The sequence below is a fragment of the Polypterus senegalus genome, chromosome 10, assembly GCF_016835505.1.
Source record: "Polypterus senegalus isolate Bchr_013 chromosome 10, ASM1683550v1, whole genome shotgun sequence".
NCBI classification, from domain to species: Eukaryota; Metazoa; Chordata; class Cladistia; order Polypteriformes; family Polypteridae; genus Polypterus; species Polypterus senegalus.
In genome coordinates, this window is record NC_053163.1 from 6080140 (window position 1) to 6101742 (window position 21603).

Sequence of the window (21603 nt, forward strand, 5' to 3'; positions counted from 1 at the left end):
CTGTCCTGAACACCTTTTAGTTTGTCCATTTTTCCATGTATATCTGTCTGTCTGTCTGTCTCAAGATGGGAAGTGGTCCCTTATGTCTCTGTCTCTCACTGCCGAGTTCCATACTGACCATTCTTTATCACTCTGAACTTTTTTCAGTCCACAAACACAGCTTGCAGAGTTGTCAAGCTCAAGGGACAATGTGGGATTTTGCCAAAGCAGGAAAGAAGTCACAACCACCCCAGTAGAGGAGGAAGACGAGGGGGAAAAGGGGGAATTTCCATTGTTGGACTCGGACATCAAGGTAAGTCCTGTCAGCCTTGTATCTCAAATAAGAGGTGCAGCCTGATGGATGGACATGGCCACACGTGAGGAGTAACCATTAAAGAGAAGGGTGTGGGATTGGTTGTGTTGAGCTTATCTTCTTGGGTCATCTTGCAGGTGGACTGTACAAGTGAAGGTACGAGAGGCAGAGTTTCCCGATTTCGAATTAGGAAGACACCCCCAAAGACACCAACCAATTTGACACCTATGGGCCTCCCCAAAACAGTCAGGTATTGTAACAGTCAGTTATAATAACATATTATCACATCTACAGAGTACCGTGAAATTCTTTAATGAATGTCTGACCAACATGCAACAGGTTGCCACTCTACATATGTTTATAAAACATTATATAAGGAAGATGTATTGAAAATTTGAAAATCCAAATAAAATAAATACATTTTTTATATAGACTTTTTAAGGGGGGCACCTGATGACAGTGATCCCCTAAACCAAACCCCCATAAATGAGATCAATTACATTGGAGAATAAAAATAAAAAGTAAGGAAGAAACAACTTGCTCAGTAATACCTCGATTAATGAATTCTGTGAAAACAAAGCTCCTTTATAATGAAGTCCGCATAAAATACTAGAGGATTGTGGAAGTCCTCTGGCAGCTTTCTCACAAAGAACGGTTCTCATTCATGGTTGATATTGTGTGGGCTGTAGATCGCAAAGTTTTTATGCTCGAGTGCTTAATTATTTCATGCTTACCATAGTTGTTAATCTATATAGATAAAATTGTAAGTTACTTATCTATTTGTGTGCTAATCACACAAAAACAGCTGAATTGGTTTTCATGAAAGTTTGCATGTGCGTTGCTTTTGTTCCAACTGGATATATAAGCCACATGGTAAATCTGGGAGGGGGCAGCCCCAAAATCAAGAATTGTAGTACCCATGTCAGTGCCATCAGGCAGCAGGAGTCTGCTGGTGCTGATGGGAGGATATCATCATCCTCGTCAGTGCACACAAACATTTCTGTTGGTCCAAGCAGGGTCCTGTCGAAGACCACAGGTACAGCGTTTTCCTCTCAGCTAATTTGGATGACCATTTCATTACCTCGCTGGATTACTTTTACACCAGGAGAGGGTAAAGTAACTTTAGGCCTGTTTCAATTACACAGATAATGGAATTATACTAATGTGTTGATTCAGACAACACTAGTTTTACCAGGGGTAATTTTTTTTACAGACTTTATTAAACATATGCTGTAAAAAGCCCAGGGTCTTAGAAACTTTTGAAATCCTCAGAACAAAAAATTGAAATGTAGAGCTGTCAGGTTATTGAAAGGAACTACTCTGGGCGTCTCCCTCCTAGGTTTCATTGTGCTGACATACTCGCCTCGCTTGTGTATTAGCGGCAGTAGGAAAAGTACTATTAAAGGGATACAATTTTGCCGATGTGCTTGTCTCGCTTGTGTAAGAGTTTCTCACTGGTTTTACTTTGGCAACGGAGTCACTGTCTTCTTCCGACTCGTTAACTTCGGGCAGTCTTGCCCGTTTGTCTGAGCTTCATGCTGTAGTAGCCTCACACTTCCTGGGCCGGACAGACACACACACTTCCACACTAGACGTTTATATATAATACATTTCTCGATAATCTTTACTTAGATGTGAGCGGGCAAGGAAGGTCCCCCGAGTAATAATTATTTTAACCCTCCTCTTGATATGAAACTAATCCCATTCGAATAGGGCTAAAGAGTACATCTTTATGTCTCATCATTTGCTCTGCTTGGCTTTGCTGGATTTCTGAAAGATAATTTTGTTTTATTATTTCTGTGCAACATGGGTAACTTTGGCTAGTACTTTTTTTTTTACCTTGTATTTAAAGCTCAATGTGCGTGTAAATATTTGCTCTTTATGAAATTCCAGACCCTTGGTCCAGTCTCAACAAAATAATGCACACATACATTGATAGGAGGAAACCATAGAGTACTTTGGAACTGAACATTTTGACCCTCTGGGTACCTTTTTGTTGTGTTTTTGTTTTTTTGGTCTCCCCATTTTTACTACAGTGAGTTTAGACAGTGCCACTTCAAGGCTCAAAGCAAATTAAACCAAAACAGACTCTAGGACCAGACCTTAAAATGACTTACCTGGGCAATGCCAGGGGCTACGGCTAGTCAAGTCAAGTCAAGTTTGAGAGCATGCACTGGTAGAGCGAGTTGCCACACCCACTAGACAATGAAACAACTCGGGATCCCAGTTTGCAACCCCCCAGGCAGACGCACAGTCCAGACCCACCCTCCGGAAATGCCCATCTATCTGCCACAGCCAAGTGTTACGTGGGCCACTCGGGTCCCCAACAATGAGGATCTTATGAGCCGGATCACCCTCTGGGAAACGCGCCACATGGCCGTAGCGCCATAACTGACGCTCCCTCACAATGCAGGTGATGTGCCTCATTCGGGACTCCATAAGCAACCACTCATTCGACACAAAGTCAAACCAACAGTACCCAAGGATTTTCCGGAGAGACACAGTACCAAAGGAGTCCAGTCTTCGTCGCAGGTCACTGGATAGCGTCCGTGTCTTGCAGCCATATAGCAAGACAGGAAGCACCAGGACTCTAAAGACTTGGACCTTCTTCCTTTGGCAGATATCAGGAGCCCCACACACCCCTTTCCAGCGACCTCATGACCCCCCAATTCTCTCCCAATCTGTCTACTGACTTCACTGGAAGAGTCACCAGAGACATGAATGTCACTGCCAAGGTAAGTAAACCATCTCAACAAGGTCAACTCTCTCTCCGTAAACAGACACAATGCTGATGGCTGTGCCCAAGAGGTCATTACAGGCCTGGATCTTGGTAAAGTGAAGTAATAAATATAATTTACCTATTATGTTAAAAAAATGTAAAGCAATATTTTTTGAGACTAAAGTGCAACCTAGAGGGTCGAAGCCATGTAGCAGAATCATTTGGGTTAGCCACTTGATTCATGAAAAGAGACACCGATAGAATAGCACTCACCAGTAAACACTTCAAAGTGCTTCTCTGCTCTTAAGGTCTTTTTAATCTTGTGTAGCCAATGGTGAATCTTCTTCAGGATCATCTCAAAGAGTTGAGGGAAGTGAGGCAGATGGTGTTGCCTCTGTGTCTGAATATCTGAAGAACATCTGTCGGCATGAAATGTCTGGGCAGTAAGCAAGGCAGATGAGGACACAAGAGACCACAGATGGCAGGAGTTCTGCTACACCCAACCAAGCATCTACACTCCTCACCCCCAACCCCACCCCACCATTGTTGTTACAATATATATCCATACTCCTGCTATGTTAAATCTACCTCGGTTACTAATGACACTTTTTCATAACACACTAAAATCCTTGAAGACATCTTCGTTGTTAAACGAGGTATCACTGAATAGGAAAAGGATGTTAGGAGTATGATCCCTCCTTATACAGACTCCAGGTTTGGTCAGGTATAGAAACAGAAGCATGATTGATTTTAGCTACTGAGTATTCAAGAAGAGTAACTTTATAGAAAGGTAATTTCCATGAATTTACAGAAGGGCGCAGGTAGGCTAGGATTAATTCTGCAGAAATTGTTAATGTGACTATCCAGCAAGATGGTATCTTTTAAACAAGAAAGGTGAGGAAATAACTGAATGTCAGAAGTCAAAATACAGAACAAAGAGGAGAATATAGACAACCAGAAATGGGGAAACTTGCAAATATTCCCTTAACATGTGAAGAAAAAAGTTCCTGAAACATTTGGTTGCAGAAAGAACAGCTGTGGTCAGAGGAAAGACACATGAGGTACCTTTTATGGGAATTATGTTACGTCTGGACAGCTTCATACCAACTATGCCAATTGTTTGGATTTCTAGAATCTAAGACTATCCAGAATGACAATATATCTTCTTCTTCGCATAGCTACATGGAGTTAAGAGCAAAGGTTTGTAAGAAGCTTTGTTTAGCACTGAATGGGAAGAAGAGCATAGTATAGCTTTATACAGGATGAAAACATCTGAAAAGCACTAGGAAGTGGATGTTGAGGGAGAGGAAGACATATTTGGGACTTCATTTGTTTTTCTTAATTGCACATAAAGAAGCAAATGAAGTAGAAGAAGGGGATTCTGTAGGTTTTAAGGCTACAAATGTGAGGACCCCAGACTCGTCAAACATGTCACCAAGGGAGGCAATGCCTTGCTCCATCCAGCCTGGGTAGAAGATCCTGCTAATGCACAAAGCACCATTCTAGAAATTTAGAAAATGTCCCTGGGGGAAATCAGCCGTAAGTATCTAATGTCAGTCATCAAGTTCACAAAGCGTTAAAAATTAATAAAAAAGAGATTTATGTTTAATTCGGGGGTTGAGAGTTTTGTATGAACTGCCCTTTTTTGTACAAGGTGGGATTGATGGTGGGAAAGCTATACATGTATTGACTCAATATTGAAAGGATGGTGACAAAGTTCAAAATTATCAAGGAAAACATGAAAATGTCATATTTAAGACTTTGGGATTTTAAGTTTGAAAGGATTTGGAGCAGTTGTATCTTCCTGCTTATATGAATGAGCAGTTTCATTAACTGTGTGCTTACCTCTACAGGTTAAACAAGAAAAAATTCAGCCTGGAAGAAATTTACACAAACAAGAATTTCCGAATGCCTCCAGAAGGGTGAGTGTCCACCTGCCGTTATGCGACTGCTCTGCATCTTATTTTGAGTTGCATGTGTTGATCCCCACCCCATCCTAACTGGTGCTAGTGGGCTGAGCAGGTTGGTCTTGACATGTAGACCTACTGCTCAGGGCAGTTCCCATTTTGTCCATTGAAGAGATCCTGGTAATGGACAAATGGGTTTGTATCATCTGATTCCTTTCTGCTGCCTGATGTGTACCTCTCCATCCCACAGCCGCCTGGAGACAATATTTGAAGAGCCGGTCAACAGCCGGAACGGTTCGGTTTGTCTGGTTGGCCAGCGGCGGATGAAGCGAATCCTAGAGTTCCCAGACCTGGGTGCACCTAGGAAGCAGAAGCGGACTCTAAATGTAACCACAAATTCCAAGAAAGGAGGTGGTGCCAGAACACGGCGGAGTAATGCCGTCCAGCAGACCACCCGGACCCTGACCTCAGAAGAACTGGACACCCTCCTCTGCTCCAAGCTTAGTGAACTGGAGAGCTGGCTGGAAAGGGATGGGCTGTGACTAAAGGGCTAGAAGCAGGGCAACATGTGGAGTTCGGGATGGCAGTGGAATGGAGTGAGGTGGGCTGGGGTGGGTTGTAAACAAAAAGTAAATAAAATGAAATGAACTTCCCACCCCCAGTGTAGTTCTTACAAAAGGCTTGACTTTTGGTAACCTTTCCTGCCTGAGATCAGAGGCCCCAACAAGGAAGATAGCAGGTGCAGCCTGGAGGAGGGATGAAGTGGGGCTGATATTATTGGTGGGGTTCCGATAACGATGGGGGCTGGATTCAAGTGGACGGCTACTCCTTTACTTCTCTATCCTTGTTCATAGGGTCCACCAGTGTCTCTTATTTTGCTCTTTCCATAAGTGCTGTATGTTTTTCCATTACTCTTGCTGTCTGACTTTTTGCTAAGAGAAGTCCTGCTGAGGCCGAGGACTCTACTGTCCAGTGTGTGTGTGATATATATATATATATATGTATATTTTTTTTTTTATTGTTTAAAACAAAGTAGGAAAGGATATCAAGTTTGGGAGTCTTTGGGGCACCTGCAGTTTGGAGGAGGCATGGTTTGTTTAGCAGCCAGCATGTCGGTACATTTTTTTTTTTTTTGATAATTTCTGAGTAGGATGGGTCAGCTGGCACAACTGGCCAAGTTAGCATACCAGTCTGAGGGGGCGGGGCTTAAGGGAGGCTACCGGACAATTTTAGAAAAATGAGCATACTGGGCGACATTGATTTATTTAAAAAAAAAAAAAGTTAATAATACAAACTTGAGGATGTTATTTAAGGTGTTGAATGTGTCCTTTTATTGTATATATAACTATTTTTATAAGCATCCAAAAATAATATTTTTTGACTAAACTAACAATTTTGTTCTTAGCCAACCAATTAAGAGTTATTTCTGTTTCAGTGTGGCTCTTTCATTGACAGATGGAAAGGTCTGCTATAGTTTTTATGTGTTTGTGGGATTTTGGGGGATGCATCATTTTTTAAATAATTGTCTTATATTGTTCAGTCTGTCAAATCTTTATTAAATAAGGAAAGTTTCAAACCCCATTTCATGTTTTTTTTCTATTGATGTATTAGTTTGTGAAGCTTCATTTTGCGCTTTAAAGGAGAGGACTGCACACCAGCGGTCCCGTCTGTGTGCTCTTTGGTAAGTCGGGGGGATTGGGGCAGGAGTTGGGGGGTTAGTGCTGGGGCTTTGGGGGCATTACCTTGCCAGGGGGTGCTCCTAGAGATAAACATGTGACAATCTTGCCTTTTAACCGCAGGGGTCATTTCAGTCATTTTTTTTTTTTTTTTGTCATTTGTAAGCTCTTAATACAGTTCATGGAGCAGACTTCTTCTGCATTTGTTTTAATTGGTTGACTTTTTTTAAAACTCAAAACCCTTCGCACGGGAACTGGAAAGTCGTGAAAAAGTAGCAAGCTAACATCAGACTTGAAAGTCTGCAATTTAAATAGAACTCAAAAATCATGGAAGATGTTAAAGTGAATTGCATTGATTGCATATCAAGAGTTAACAGCAGAACGTGCCGTTTTATTTTACTTTTTAATGACCTCACACATTAATATCACGTTATGTTGTGTTTTGTGTTCAAACACGTGGGCCATACTGTAGACATTCCGGTGTGGGCTCGGACCAAGTCTGTGTGTATTTTTTATTTATTTATTTACTTACTTACCTACCTACCTATTTATCTATTTAAAGAACTTCTGTAAAAAGCCAAATTTCCCCTCTTGGGACAAATTGTTCTGTCTGTCTGTCCATCTGATCTGTCTCTCTACAGTAGTAGCTGTTAGCCTTCATGTTGATTTATTAGTGCTGAGTTAGCATTACGTGGTGAACAGAGAGGTGAATTGTCTTGTATGTATCATTGTGGTCTATCAAGCACTCGACATGGCAGGAAAGTGCTTGACTAGAAGTGTTTGGGGAAATGCTGACAACAAATATTTTAATTCAACAAAACGAATGAAATAAGCATATGTATTAGGACGCCTTGACTGTATGAAGAAGTTTGACTTCTTCAGTATGGGTCAGTCTGCCTTGTGAACTGAGGAAGAGCAAGAAAAGCAGTAGCTCTGCTCAGTGTTATTTGGACCCTTTGGAGGGCTGACTGCTGCACCGGCGAGCTGTTCAAGTGCAGTGGCAGTAGCGCTAGAGAGAGCTCGGGTCGGGCTTGTCGTACTTCTGCCTGATCAGTTCATGTGTGACTAGACGTGAATGTCCTCCTGGGTGTTTAAATGTGATAGGCAAGCACTATTCATACAAGATGTGGGTAGCTGGTTTCAGAAAATGTTTTGTGTTAGTGAGATCATAGAGAGTCATACAGTGTGTGGACGCCCTTCTTAAGATATACCTTGTAGTTTTCCTCCACTTAAATTTTCTCCCTAAAATAGGCCAAAAAAATATGATCATTTATTGGCCTAATAGGTTTTGAGTTGTAACACAGTAAATCTTCTGTAGTTTTATGTGTGCTTTAAGGTGTTGAGGTTGTAAACCATGCTCACACAAAATGTGCGTGTCCCCATAAAATGATTTCTTGGTATTTTTTTTGTTGCACACACCAAAGATTGGCACAAGCCGACTCTGTACTCGGCGCACATGTAAGGGCCATCCATTGTCCAGAAAATTTTTACCTCTGTTTTTAAAAATAGAGCCGGCGTGCTTAGAACTGCGTAAATAATGCATAACTGTTGCTCTTACTCTGCGTGAACAGCGTGAGCTTCAATGTCAGTTTTAATAAGCAGTCAGCAATTTAAAAGTAGGCCACACGTTTGAGTCCATATGTGTGCTTGTTACGTCTGTGTAATTTTTGCTGTGGATTTTAAGTACCAGAGTGTAAAGTAGTCCAGGATTCTTGTGATGGAAAAGTCAGAGAAAGTCATGGAATTTGAAAGCCTGTGTTGTGTGTGTGTGTGTGTGTGTGTGTGCAATATATACAGTGCCTATGAAAAGCATTCACATTTGTCATTATACAGCATCGAATCTTAGTGGATTTAATTTGGCTTTTTTTGGCATTGATCAACAGGAAAAGACTCTTGTAATATGAAAGTGGGACCAGGGGCCTCATGTATAAATGATGCGTACGCACAAAAATGTATAAAACCTAAACTTAGCATAAAGCCACGCACATTTTCACACCAGCTAAATTTTTGACGTACGCAAGTTCTCCGCTCTGTTTTGCAAATTGGTGGCACCCAGTGTCAAAGCAGTGCTTTTGTTCCAGTGTGGTTTCCCTTACTTTTTTAGATCCACATCCCTAACGTGGCTTTATCAACTATATTTGATGTTTATCCCACTGTATCTGAGTGTGGAATCACAGCTCTGCAGCAGCTGATGGTAAAGAGAATTATCAGTATACAGCATCAAGCACATGCTGCCTCGGCCATGCTGTCTATTTGAACTGCTCTCGTACGGCAAACGCTTCAGAGTCTTTCCTGTAGGGACATCGCGGTTCAGGAACAGTTTCATCCCAAGAAATATAAACGCACTTAATCAGTCCTTCAAGTGCTCCTTTTAGAACTGTTTGTACTTATTAGTACAATTACCTTGCGATAGTTATAATATTGCACAACCTACGCCACTTTATAATTCACGCATTTACATATGCTGATATCATTTTTAAGATGAAATGCAGCAAAATATGTTTATTACATTATACAGATAAAATGTTAACCTTTAAATCTATATTTTTAATAATTAAACATGCGAGTGCACGGTGTCACAGTGCTAGCAAGGAGGTGGCGCCCCGTTGTTCCTGCTTCACGCTGTATGGTTGCTGGGGCTGGGTAGATGGATAGAATAATTAAACACGTACTACGAGGATACTTTGGTGTTCCTTAAAAGTTTTGAAGAATCAGGGTTCTAAGCTTACAAATGGCTTAACGTCTATTACAGAGCTGATCGTGTGGCGATTGGGTATTTGGAGAAAGAAAAGGAAGGACAGGAATTGGGGGTTAGTATGTTTGAAAGAGACAGGACTGCTGCAATAAAGTATTTCATCGAAGGTCGTGCACGGCGCAGCAAGCATCTTACGTGAGGCAGGAACAAACTCTGGATGGGGCGCCAGTTCGTCACAATTACTGCGCCACCGTGTTCCCATGTTTAATAATGTGCTTTAACTCCTGTCATCATGAAAATGATATCAAGTGTACATCTCAGTATTGAAATTATTCAGAAAGCTGTAATATCACAAATGTAATGGATCCTGTGTTCTGTTGGAGGAAGAGAAGGTTTAAAAAACACGTAGTGATTCACACACACAGCACAAAGAAGATCAAATACAAAACAAAGCATCTAACGTGCTACTTAAGTTACAATGGGATTTGAGAGACAAGTAAATTAAATGATTTAAAGATGAAGTTTATGACATTCTACTTTAATGACAAAATAAACTAAATGATTATAGTGGAAATTTTGAGATTAAAATTGACATTTCGTGCTTTTTTTTTTTTTGCCCCACTGTGTCCCTATTTCTTTTCTTTTCTCTGTACCCTAATAAGCTTTCATATGACACTCAAACGGTGGGCTACGACTTGCCTTTTCACAGCGACTTTGATATGTGACAACTTCTTGTTTTCTTTCGGGCACTGTGCGACTTTGTCAGCGTGAGCTTTTGAGTTTCTCTGACACTCTGTCACTTAATCAACTTCTTTTTGTTGATTATACCATTAAACCAACAAATAGTACGTTTTTTCTTTGCCTCCTCTTGGTATTCGCTGAAATTCTTCTATTTCCGCTTTTGCCATTGTCTTTTCACAGAAGGCTGAGCTTAAGGGCTATTTATATTGATTTGCATATTCAAAGAGGTGTAATTCTGGGAGGAGTTGTGGTGGGCCAGCAGGCGTGTGCACGTGCGTTACTTTTCACACTGACTGGGATTTATGGAGCGGAAGAACATGGAAGTTGGCGTTCACATAGATTTATGCATCTGGATTTTGTTGTGTGCTTTTTAGTATGAATTCTACGCACAGCGTTATGCATGAGGCCCCCAGATCTCTACAAAGTGGTGTAAAAGAGTTACAAACCTAAGGCCTAAAATGAGTGAATACAGGAGTACTCACCACTTCAAGTCAGTGCTTACCGTTGCAGCCTTGAATCTGTCCGCACTTTCACTGCTTTGCACGTCTCCCCTCTGCGGATTTCCCCCTCAGTATGCTTTGCAGAACTGCTGTGCCAGGTTACATGTTGATTGTGAGTGAACAGCCACAAATTCTCCATCGGATTAAAATCCAGATTCCGAGTCGGCCCCTCCTGTTTAGCTTTGGCATTATTCTTGGTCAGGGGCGCAAAGTGGGGTTAAGCGGTGTATGGGATGCATAGGAGGTTTTTTATTTTTTGTAAGAAATAAGTACATTAAGGGCGGCATGGTGGCGCAGTGGGTAGCGCTGCTGCCTCGCAGTTGTGAGGCCTGGGTTCGCTTTCCGGGTCTTCCCTGCGTGGAGCTTCCCGGTCCTCACACAGTCCAAAGACATGCAGGTTCGGTACATTGGCGATCCTAAATTGTCCCTAGTGCGTGCTTGCTGTGTGGGTGTGTGTGCCCTGCCCGAGGTTTGTTTCCTGCCTTGTGCCCTGTGTTGGCTGGGATTGGCTCCAGCAGACCCCCGTGACCCTGTAGTTAGGATATAGCGGGTTGGACAATGGATGGATGGATGAATACATTAAAAGTTACACTCCTCAACATGAAACATTTTGAATTCCACATCCCTACAAATCCATTGTGGTATAATGTCATGGCACATACCAGTTTAAAGTCCTTGCTGGCTATGGCCCAGTCTTTGTGTTGCTACAGGCTGCTTATGCTGCGTTCGACTGGAAGTGGGATGTCAATTTTAATCTGGAACACCAGAAACAAATCTGCTATTCTACTGGCCTTGGTCTGTCAAGTCCGACTTCAGATTGTGACGCCATCGGTGACATACACGGCAAACTTTAGTGAAAGCTGTGGTGTTATCTTGATTATTAGCACTTCTGTCTGTTTATGTCTCATTAAACTTCACACATAGAGCACTGTCCGACTTCTATCAGTGGGCATGTTGCTGTGGTGTTTGGATGCGAAAAATACCACAGAATATCGTGCACAAAGCAAACGCAGCAAATGTTTTCCTGGAGGCGTCCATTTTGGGTTTTTTTTTCCTCCGAATGATTTACTGGCACGTGTGGTCCACTTGGATGTGACAGCCCTTCCCAGCTGCGTTAAATGGAGTGCAGCATTACATTACATGTAGACCAGGGATCTCAAACTCCAGTCCTGGTGGGCCGCAGTGGCTTCAGGTTTTCATTTTTACTCTTTTCTTAATTAGTGACCTGTTTTTGCTGCTACGTCACTTCTTTTGAATTAATTTTAATTGACTTACAGTGCATCTGGAAAGTATTCACAGCGCATCACTTTTTCCACATTTTGTTATGTCACAGCCTTATTCCAAAATTGATTAAATTCATTTTTTTCCTCAGAATTCTACACACAACACCCCATAATGACAACATGAAAAAAAGTTTACTTTAGATTTTTTCAAATTTATTAAAAAAAACTGAGAAAGCACATGTCCATAAGTATTCCCAGCCTTTGCCATGAAGCTCCAAATTGAGCTCAGGTGCATCCGGTTTCCCCTGATCATCCTTGAGATGTTTAATTGGAGTCCACCTGTGGTAAATTCAGTTGATGTGACATGATTTGGAAAGGCACACACCTGTCAATAGAAGGTCCCACAGTTGACAGTCCATGTCAGAGCACAAACCAAGCATGAAGTCAAAGGAATTGTCTGTAGACCTCCGAGTCAGGATTGTCTTGAGGCACAAATCTGGGGAAGGTTACAGAAAAATTTCTGCTGCTTTGAAGGTCCCAATGAGCACAGTGGCCTCCATCATCTGTAAGTGGAATAAGTTTGAAACCACCAGGACTCTTCTTAGAGCTGGCCGGCCATCTAAACTGAGCGATCGGTGGAGAAGGGCCTAAGTCAGGGAGGTGACCAAGAACCCGATGGTCACTCTGTCAGAGCTCCAGAGGTCCTCAGTGGAGAGAGGAGAACCTTCCAGAAGGACAACCATCTCTGCAGCAATCCACCAATCAGGCCTGTATGGTAGAGTGACCAGAAGGAAGCCACTCCTTAGTAAAAGGCACATGTCAGCCCGCCTGGAGTTTGTCAAAAGGCACCTGAAGGACTCTCAGACCATGAGAAACACAATTCTCTGGTCTGATGAGACAAAGATTGAACTCTTTGGTGTGAATGTCAGGCGGGAGACTGGTCAGGATAAAGGGAAAGATGACTGCAGCAATGTACAGAGACATCCTAAATGAAAACCTTCTCCAGAGCGCTCTTGACCTCAGACTGGGGCGACAGTTCATCTTTCAGCAGGACAACGACCCTGAGCACACAGCCAAGATGTCAAAGGAGTGGCTTCAGGACAACTCTGTGAATGTCCTTGAGTGGCCCAGCCAGAGCCCAGACTTGAATCTGATTGAACATCTCTGGAGAGATCTTAAAATGGCTGTGCACCGACGCTTCCCATCCAACCTGATGGAGCTTGTGAGGTGCTGCAAAGAGGAATGGGTGAAACTGGCCGAGGATAGGTGTGCCAAGCTTGTGGCATCATATTCAAAAAGACTTAGATAGATAGATAGATAATTTATTAATCCCAAGGGGAAATTCACATAATCCAGCAGCAGTATACTGATACAAAGAAACAATATTAAATTAAATAGTAATAAAAATGAAAAAAAATTAAAATTAATGTTAGCATTTACTCTGCCGGGTGGAATTGAAGAGTCGCATAGAGTGGGGTCTCCTCAGTCTGTCAGTGAAGCTACTCCTCTGCCTGGAGATGATCCTGTTCAGTGGATGCAGTGGACTCTTCATGATTGACAGGAGTTTGCTCAGTGCCCGTCGCTCTGCCACAGATGTTAAACTGTCCAACTTTACTCCTACAATAGAGCCTGCCTTCTTAACAAGTTTGTCCAGGCGTGAGGCGTCTTTCATCTTTATGCTGCCACCCCAGCACACCACCGCGTAGAAGAGGGCACTCGCCACAACCGTCTGGTAGAACATCTGCAGCATCTTACTGCAGATGTTGAAGGATGCCAACCTTCTCAGAAAGTATAGTCAGCTCTGTCCTCTCTTACACAGATCATCAGTATTGGCAGTCCAGTCCAATTTGTCATCCAGCTGCACACCCAGATATTTAAAGGTCTGCACCCTCTGCACAGTCACCTCTGATGATCACAGGGTCCATGAGGGGCCTGGGCCTCCTAAAATCCACCACCAGCTCCTTGGTCTTGCTGGTGTTCAGGTGTAAGTGGTTTGAGTCGCACCATTTAACAAAGTCTTTGATTAACTTCCTGTACTCCTCCTCCTGCCCACTCCTGATGCAGCCCACCATAGCAGTGTCGTCAGCGAACATTTGCACGTGGCAGGACTCCGAGTCATATTGGAAGTCTGATGTATATTGACTGAACAGGACCGGAGAAAGTCCAGTCCCCTGCGGCGCCCCTGTATTGCTGCACACAATGTCAGACCTGCAGTTCCCAAGACGCACATACTGAGGTCTGTCTGTAAGATAGTCCACGATCCATGCCACCAGGTGTGAGTCTACTCCCATCTCAGTCAGCTTGTCTTTAAGGAGCAGAGGTTGGATGATGTTGAAGGCACTAGAGAAGTCCAAAAACATAATTCTTACAGCACCACTGCCTCTGTCCAGGTGGGAGAGGGATCGGTGTAGCATGTAGATGATGACATCCTCCGCTCCCACCTTCTCCTGGTATGCGAACTGCAGAGGGTCTAGGGCGTGGAGGACCTGTGGCCTCAGGTGGTGAAGCAGCAGCCGCTCCATGGTCTTCATCAGATGTGACGTCAGAGCAACAGGCCGGAAGTCAATCAGCTCACTAGGACGTGATACCTTTGGGACAGGAGTGATACAAGATGTTTTCCAAAGCCTTGAGACTCTCCCCTGTTCCAGGCTCAGGTTGAAGATGCGCTGTAGAGGACTCCCCAGTTCCAACGCACAGGCCTTCAGCAATCGTGGCGATACACCATCTGGACCCGCTGCTTTGCTGGCACGAAGTCTTTTCAGCTCTCTGCTCACCTGGGCTGCTGTAATTGTGGGTAGGGATGTCTCACCTATGCTGGTATCAGCAGAAGGATGGTTGGATGGTTTGAGGCTGGAATTGCTGCCAAAGGAGCATCGACAAAGTATTGGGCAAAGGCTGTGAATACTTATGGACATGGGATTTCTCAGTTTTTTTATTTTTAATAACTTTGCAAAAACCTCAAGTAAACTTTTTTTCACGTTGTCATTATGGGGTGTTGTGTGCAGAATTCTGAGGAAAAAAATGAATTGAATCCATTTGGGAATAAGGCAGTGACATAACAAAATGTGGAAAAACTGACGCGCTGTGAATACTTTCTGGATGCACTGTATTTTTTTTAAGATTTGATCCCCTGAATTGCTTCATTTCCCCTTGCGATTAATAAAGTATCTATCCATCTGTTTCTTTCCTCAAACAGCATTGAAACGCGAAGTGATTGAGCCAACAGAAGTCCACCTAAATCAGGGCCCTCAAACTCCAACCCGTTGCTGAATTAGGTGCCGAGTTGTGTCGTTAATTAAACTCGTTCTTTAATTCCATGGCTTGTTGCTGCTCTCATTGTGCAATAGCAGACATTTTCAAAATTGTTGATTTTTGTTCTTTACTTTTCTAAGATCTCCGTTGAAATTTTTTGGGGACCTGAGCAGATCAACGTTCCTGAGATCGCCAGCCTTTTTCTTTTCAGATATTTTATGATGGACACCAGTTGTTTTGGCTCATTTTGTATCTCATGATTATTTGGCTGCTAATTAAAGAAAAATTAACTTGGATAAAGTTGGGAAACTAAGACATCACCTGGCAGCATATTAGAGACGGAAGACAGTTATGATGGAGGAACTTTGCTGGGACTGAACAGGCCAGGGGTGTTGAACTTCAGACCTGGAGGGCCTCAGTGGCTGCAGGTTTCCATTCTAACCTTTTTCCTAATCAGTGACAAGTTTTTCACTGCTAATTAATTTCTTTGACCCTAATTTTAATAGCCTTGTTTTTAAAGATTCAGTCCTCTGAATTGATTCCTTTCTTTATTAAATGACAGCCAAACAGAAATGAGATGTGAGACGAGCCAACAGATGATCAGCTGAACATGGATTTCAAACTCCAACCAATCTCTTAAATGAGAAGCCGATTCTTGCTGTTAATTAAACTCGTTATTCATTTCCATGGCTTGTTGCTGCTCTCATTTTGCCACAGTAGACATTTCCAAAACTGTTGATGTTTCTGTTTTTTCTAAGAACACCATCAAGATGGTTTGGTGACCTGAGAGATCAACCTTACAGAGACCTTCACCTCTCTTTATTTTCAGATATTGTGTGATGGGCACAGGTTTGCTGGTCATGTGGCAGTTTGTTTTGTGTCTCATTATTGTTTGGTTGCTAAGTCAAGTTAATTAAAACTAAGGCAAAGAAGTTAATTAGCAGCACACTAATGAAGAAGATGGTTAGAATGAAAACCTGCATCCACTGCGGCCCACCAGGACGAGAGTTCGACACCCGTGGAGTAGGTGGGGTCCCCATCTCCAGTTCTGTAGGGCCGCAGTGGCTGCAGGTTTTCATTCTAACCATTTTCTTAATTAGTGACCTGATGTTGCTCCTAATTAACTTCTTTTGAATTAATTTTAATTGACATGTTTTTTAAGATTTGTTCCCCTGAGTTGCTTAAAAGGCACCCAAAGAGAAATGAAATGTGAAGTGAGGGAGCCAACAGAAGACCAGTGAAGTCAGGGCCTCAAACTCCAACCAGGGTCACTCCAATCAGTTACCTTAATGAGGCGCCGACTCTTGTTGTCCATTAAACCCGCTCTTTAATTCCGTGGTTTGTTGCTGCTCTCCTTGTGCAATAGCAGACATTTCTGATTTTGTTGATTTTCTCTTTTCTAAGAGCAGCACTGGTCAAATGTTTTGTGGACCTGAGCGGATTAACGTTCCTGAGACCTTCACCTTTCTTTATTTTCAGATACAGTATTGTATGATGGACACCAGTTGTTGTGGCTCATTTTGTATCTCATGATTATTTGGCTGCTTATTAAAGAAAAATGAACTATTAAGGGGCCTGAGTCTTCAAACGCAAGTCAATTAAAATGAATTCAAAAGAAGTTAATTAGGAGCAAAAGCAGGTCACTCATTAAGAAAAGGGTGAGAATGAAAACCGGCAGCAGCAACTGGGGCCTTCCAGGCCTGGAGTTTGAGATCCCTGATGTAGTCCACAGTTGATTACAAGGGACTCAATCCTTATTTGACTGTTTATATTAATTTTCCAAACGATTCAAATCCAATATACTTGTTTATTGATATACCTGTATATCCTTCTTCTTTCGGCTGCTCCCATTAGGGGTTGCCACAGCAGATCATCTTCTTCCATATCTTGCGTACCTGTATATCGCAAAATTAACAACAGGTAACTCCTCAAGCCGAAGCGACCTAACAGACGCCCAAGACTACCCAGTGACCTGCCGACTTCAAACCGCTCACAGTACCCGGATGCCTGTGAATTTGTTGGAGTGGCACCATCACTGTCACGTCTGAAGCTCTGAGAAAGGGAGCCATTACTGGTGGGAACATGACACGAAGGGGTGTTGTGCAGTGTAGCAGTCTGCCAATATCGCAATGCTGAGGGGGACATTCGATTAAAGCAGCGAGTGACTCGCTTGAGGTGTGACACTCCAGAAACACGTGGCAATTGGAATGCACTGGTGGGCTTTTCTTGCATTTCACATTTCCTTAATTTTTTTTTTTTTTGTCTGTGTTGTAGCCCTCAAATTTTAAAACGCACACACACTTTTTATCACGAGTAGGCACCAATGTCTTTTATTTATTTATTTTTTTTGGACTTTATAAAATGCATATGGAATGGATGAACAAAGAACAAATCTTGTATCAAAGTTAGCTGTGCCCCTGTGGTTGAGAAGAGTTGTCTTATGATGTGAAAAGCAAATCCTCTTCCAAGGTGTACTTTTCTTGTAGACCCCAGCAGGATTTCCCCGTATTTTGACCCTCGCAAGCCTTCCCGGGCCTGCTGATTCGGCGTGCGCCGTGCTTCACTGGCGACTTCTAAAGCTGACAGGCCGTGATCAGTGATGATTTAGGGGTGTCATATTAAATATACTTACGAGAGCAATGATTTTATGTTTTATATTTGTTACCAGTAACGGCGGACTACAATGAATGTATAGTTCCCCTCCTCTTTCTCTGTACGTTTACCATTCGTTTGCTCAGAGGTTGATGTGCTTGTTGCTTCCTGAGCGGCTCTTCTTTGCTCCACCCTACCGGCCGCTTCTTCTCTTCTTCCGTCAGCATCTTTTCGTGTTAAAACTGATTCCATCAGTGTTTGTGTTGCAATTACTTAGTACGTTTTTCTTAATTTTTCACTTAAGCTGGCATTTTAGTCTTCAATCTGCCTCAAGAATGATTAAAGATACGAAGAGGTAGGGGAAGTAACGGCCAAGGTCGAGAATGAGAACGGCGCCCGTACACACACGCCGCACAGCCGCCCTGCTAGCCAACGCCGAGAGTTGATCCTACAATAAAATAAAAATCATCACCCAAAAGCGGACAGTAGAGGTCACGCAGTATATGTGTGCCAAATTTCTGGTCAATAGGTGAAACGGTTTTCGAGCCACAGGTGATTTAAAATCCCAGACAGACAAATGGACAGCCACGGTAGCGTATTCTAGAAGAAGATTCTGTTTCACTTTGACATTAAAGGATATTTTCCTGCTGATCAGTGTCAAGAAAACCAAACTAAATCCTCTGTGATTCAAAGTGTTACAGCAAGAAAAATGTGAAAACTTCCAAGAGGCGAGTAGGATGCATGCTATGTGTTTGTGTATTTGTTGGTGGGGTTTTTATTTATTTTCAGCTCTAAGAAGTAAAACGCATGTAAAGTCAGTAAAAATTGCATTGAACTGAGTACAAATTGGCTATAAGTTGGTGCAAAGCAGAAAGAAAGTCCGCTGCATTAGTAGTGAAGTCTGCTGTTGTATCCAGACACAAAAACTCGTCACACACGGGTTTTGCCCAAATGTTTTCTTATTGTTTTTTATTTCCAACCTTCTTTTTCCCACAAACCCTTTATACCCATCCTGCCTTGTCTTTTAGTAAAAAACTATGTACAAACTTTTAAAGAAACACAGGGTTAAATTCTGGATATAACATCTGCTTTACTAATTTAAAAAGTCACTGGACACCTTCAGGATCCCCGCTTGACTCCTTTGCTTTAGGTTAGTGCAGTAGCAGGAGTCTCCACCAGGTGGCAGAGTTGGCTGAGCCGCTTGGCTGTAAAGGTCAGTAAGTTTGCCTTTCCAGGCGACATTTATAACATTTTTTTTTATTCAGCATCTGCCAAAGGAGAAGAAGTTGCAAGGTGGGGCCTGCGTGGTTCGGACTTGTTTTTTCTGTACGTCCCACAGATGCTCGATTGGATTGAGGTCTGGGGAATTTGCAGGCTGAGTTTACACCTTGAACTCTCTGACGTGTTCCTCAAACCATCCATTACCCAACCCACTATGTCCTAACTACGGAGTCACGGGGGTCTGCTGGATCAATCCCAGCTAACACAGGGCGCACACACACACCAAGCACGCACTAGGGACCATTTAGGATCACCAATGCTCCTAACCTGCATGTCTTTGGACTGTGGGAGGAAACCGGAGTACCCAGAGGAAGCCCACAAGAACACGGGGAGAACATGCAAACTCCACGCAGGGAGGACCCGGGAAGTGAACCCGGGTATCCTAACTGCGAGGCAGCAGTGCTACCCACTGCGCCACCGTGCCACCCTCCTCAAACCATTCGTGAACAATTTTTTTTTTGCAGTGTGGCCGGGCGCCTCCTCCTGCTGAACAGTGGTCAGTGCCACCAGGGAATTCCACTGCCGTGAAGGGGTGCCATGTCAGTCAGTCATTACCCAACCCACTATATCCTAACTGTAGGGTCACAGGAGTCTGCTGGAGCCAATCCCAGCCAACACAGGAAACAAATCCCGGGCAGGGCACACACACACACACGGGACAATTTAGACCCACCAATACACCTAATCTGCAAGTCTTTGGACTGTGGGAGGAAACCCACGCAGACACGGTGAGAACATGTAAACTCCACGCAGGGAGCACCCAGAAAGTGAACCCGAGTCTCCTAACTGCGAGGCAGCAGCGCTACCCACTGCACCACCATGCTGCCCGGGGTGCTATGTGGTCTGCAGAAATCTTTAGGTGGGTGCTGCATGTCCAAGTAACAAACCACCTCAATGGCAGGACCCCAGGTTTCCTAGCAGAACGTTGCCCAGATCATCACACTGCCTCTGCCGGCTTGTCTTCCTCCTATATGTGCATCCTGCTGCCATCTCTTTGCCAACATCAATGCCACACACATAAAAGATTCAGCAGACCAGGCCACCTTCTTCCATTACTCCATGGTCCGGTTCTGATGCCCGCGTGCCCCTCCGAGGTGCTGTCAGCATTGGGCAGGGGTCAGAATGGGCACTCTGACTGACTTTTAACTATACAGTAGGCTGCGATGCTCCGTATCTCCTGGCACTTTTCTCTCATGGCCAGTGTGAAGGTTTTCAGCAGTTTATGTTGCAGTGGCTCTTCCAATACAAGCCACACGCACGTCAGTGAGCCCGGGAGCGTCCGTGACCCTGACACTAGTTGTCCGTCCTTGGACCACTTTTGGTGGGTGCCAATCCTGCCGTTTGTGGAGATGGTGGTCTAGCCATCACAATATCAGAGTCGCTGAGACCACTTTTTTTTGCTTCCAACTCGTCCCCTTCGAAAAACTGACTGTCCACTTGGCGGCCTGTGATATCCCACCTGTCATGAGACAATTGGTGGCGTTCAGTTCGCCAGGCAGTGGATTAAATGTTGTGGATGGGGATTGTGGAAGAGAGTGCAGGCAGGGTGGAGTGGGTGAAGAAGAGAGTCAGGAGTGATTTGTGACAGACGGGTATCAGCAAGAGTGACAGGGAAGGTCTACAGGACGGCAGTGAGACCAGCTGTGTTATATGGGCTGGTGACGGTGGCACAGGAGACAGAGCTGGAGGTGGCAGAGTTAAAGATGGTAAGATTTGCATTGGGGGTGACGAGGATGGACAGGATTAGAAATGAGGACATTAGAGGGTCAGCTCAAGTTGGGAGACAAAGTCAGAGAGGTGAGAGTGTGTTGGTTTGGACATTTGAGGAGAGATGATGGGTATACTGGGAGAAGGGTGCTAAGGATAGAGCTGTCAGGGAAGAGGAAGGCCTAAGAGAAGGTTTATGGATGTGGTGAGAGAGGACATGCAGGTGTTGAGTGTGACAGAACAAGATGACGAGGACAGAAAGATATGGAAGAAGATGATCTGCTGCGGTGACCCCTAACGGGAGCAGCCGAAAGAAGAAGAAGTGTGTGTATAAAATATAGCGCCTTTCAAGTATCTTTCTAGAAAGATGCATATATAGATTGCGGTGGACATATCTGCTGAGAGGTGGATGTATGTACGGTACTGCACTTATACAGTCTATGTAGGTACTGTATGTGTATTCACGTATAAATGATGCACCCTGATGGTTTCCTCTGCTCCTTTTCTTTAAGGCAGCAGCAGCCTCGGCTCCCTCGCACCGTTTGAAGGCCTCAGATTGTCCCTGTTGTCAGGTAAGATGTAAATCTTTCTTCCGGGTGGGTCTTCCTCTGGCCCGTGCCCTCCCCTTGATATGATGGCCCTCCTCTTTAATACCCAACTGTACGCCTATACTGTAATATTGGGGATTTTCTTTTCTCCTTCGTCCGAAACTCATTAGAAACTTCACACCAGCCGTCGTGTTGGCCAAACCTCCTTTTGTGTGCATCATCACCTCGGCAGGGCTTCCTAAAGAACTCTCCAGAACGTGCAGCCCGTCAGTGATCTCCCCCCTGGACTGATGATCTTTAATAGCCGCCGCTGATGATCGGTAGCTCTAACGGTGGCGTAGGACGGTTTTATAATTTACAATTGAGACTCAATGGGGTAAAAAGCACAAAAGGGATCAACACACGAAACCACACGTCCGTCACGATGGCACCCAATGAAGCATGGTGGGTGGTGCGAGTGTGGGCACAGC

The 21603-nt window shown here is 43.7% G+C and overlaps 1 protein-coding gene across 2 annotated transcripts in view; it reads left to right on the forward strand.

The window, feature by feature from the left end:
* The window catches only part of prr14 (proline rich 14), a 33106-nt gene extending 26905 nt beyond the window's left edge, over positions 1-6201 (forward strand). For both annotated transcript variants that reach the window (XM_039765026.1, XM_039765027.1), the window contains exons 7-10: positions 148-292; positions 430-542; positions 4865-4933; positions 5169-6201. In XM_039765026.1, coding sequence (XP_039620960.1) covers positions 148-292; positions 430-542; positions 4865-4933; positions 5169-5460 — 619 coding nt within the window. In that variant the 3' untranslated portion in view covers positions 5461-6201. The remainder of the gene's footprint in view (positions 1-147; positions 293-429; positions 543-4864; positions 4934-5168) is intronic.
* The last annotated feature ends 15402 nt before the right edge of the window (positions 6202-21603 follow it).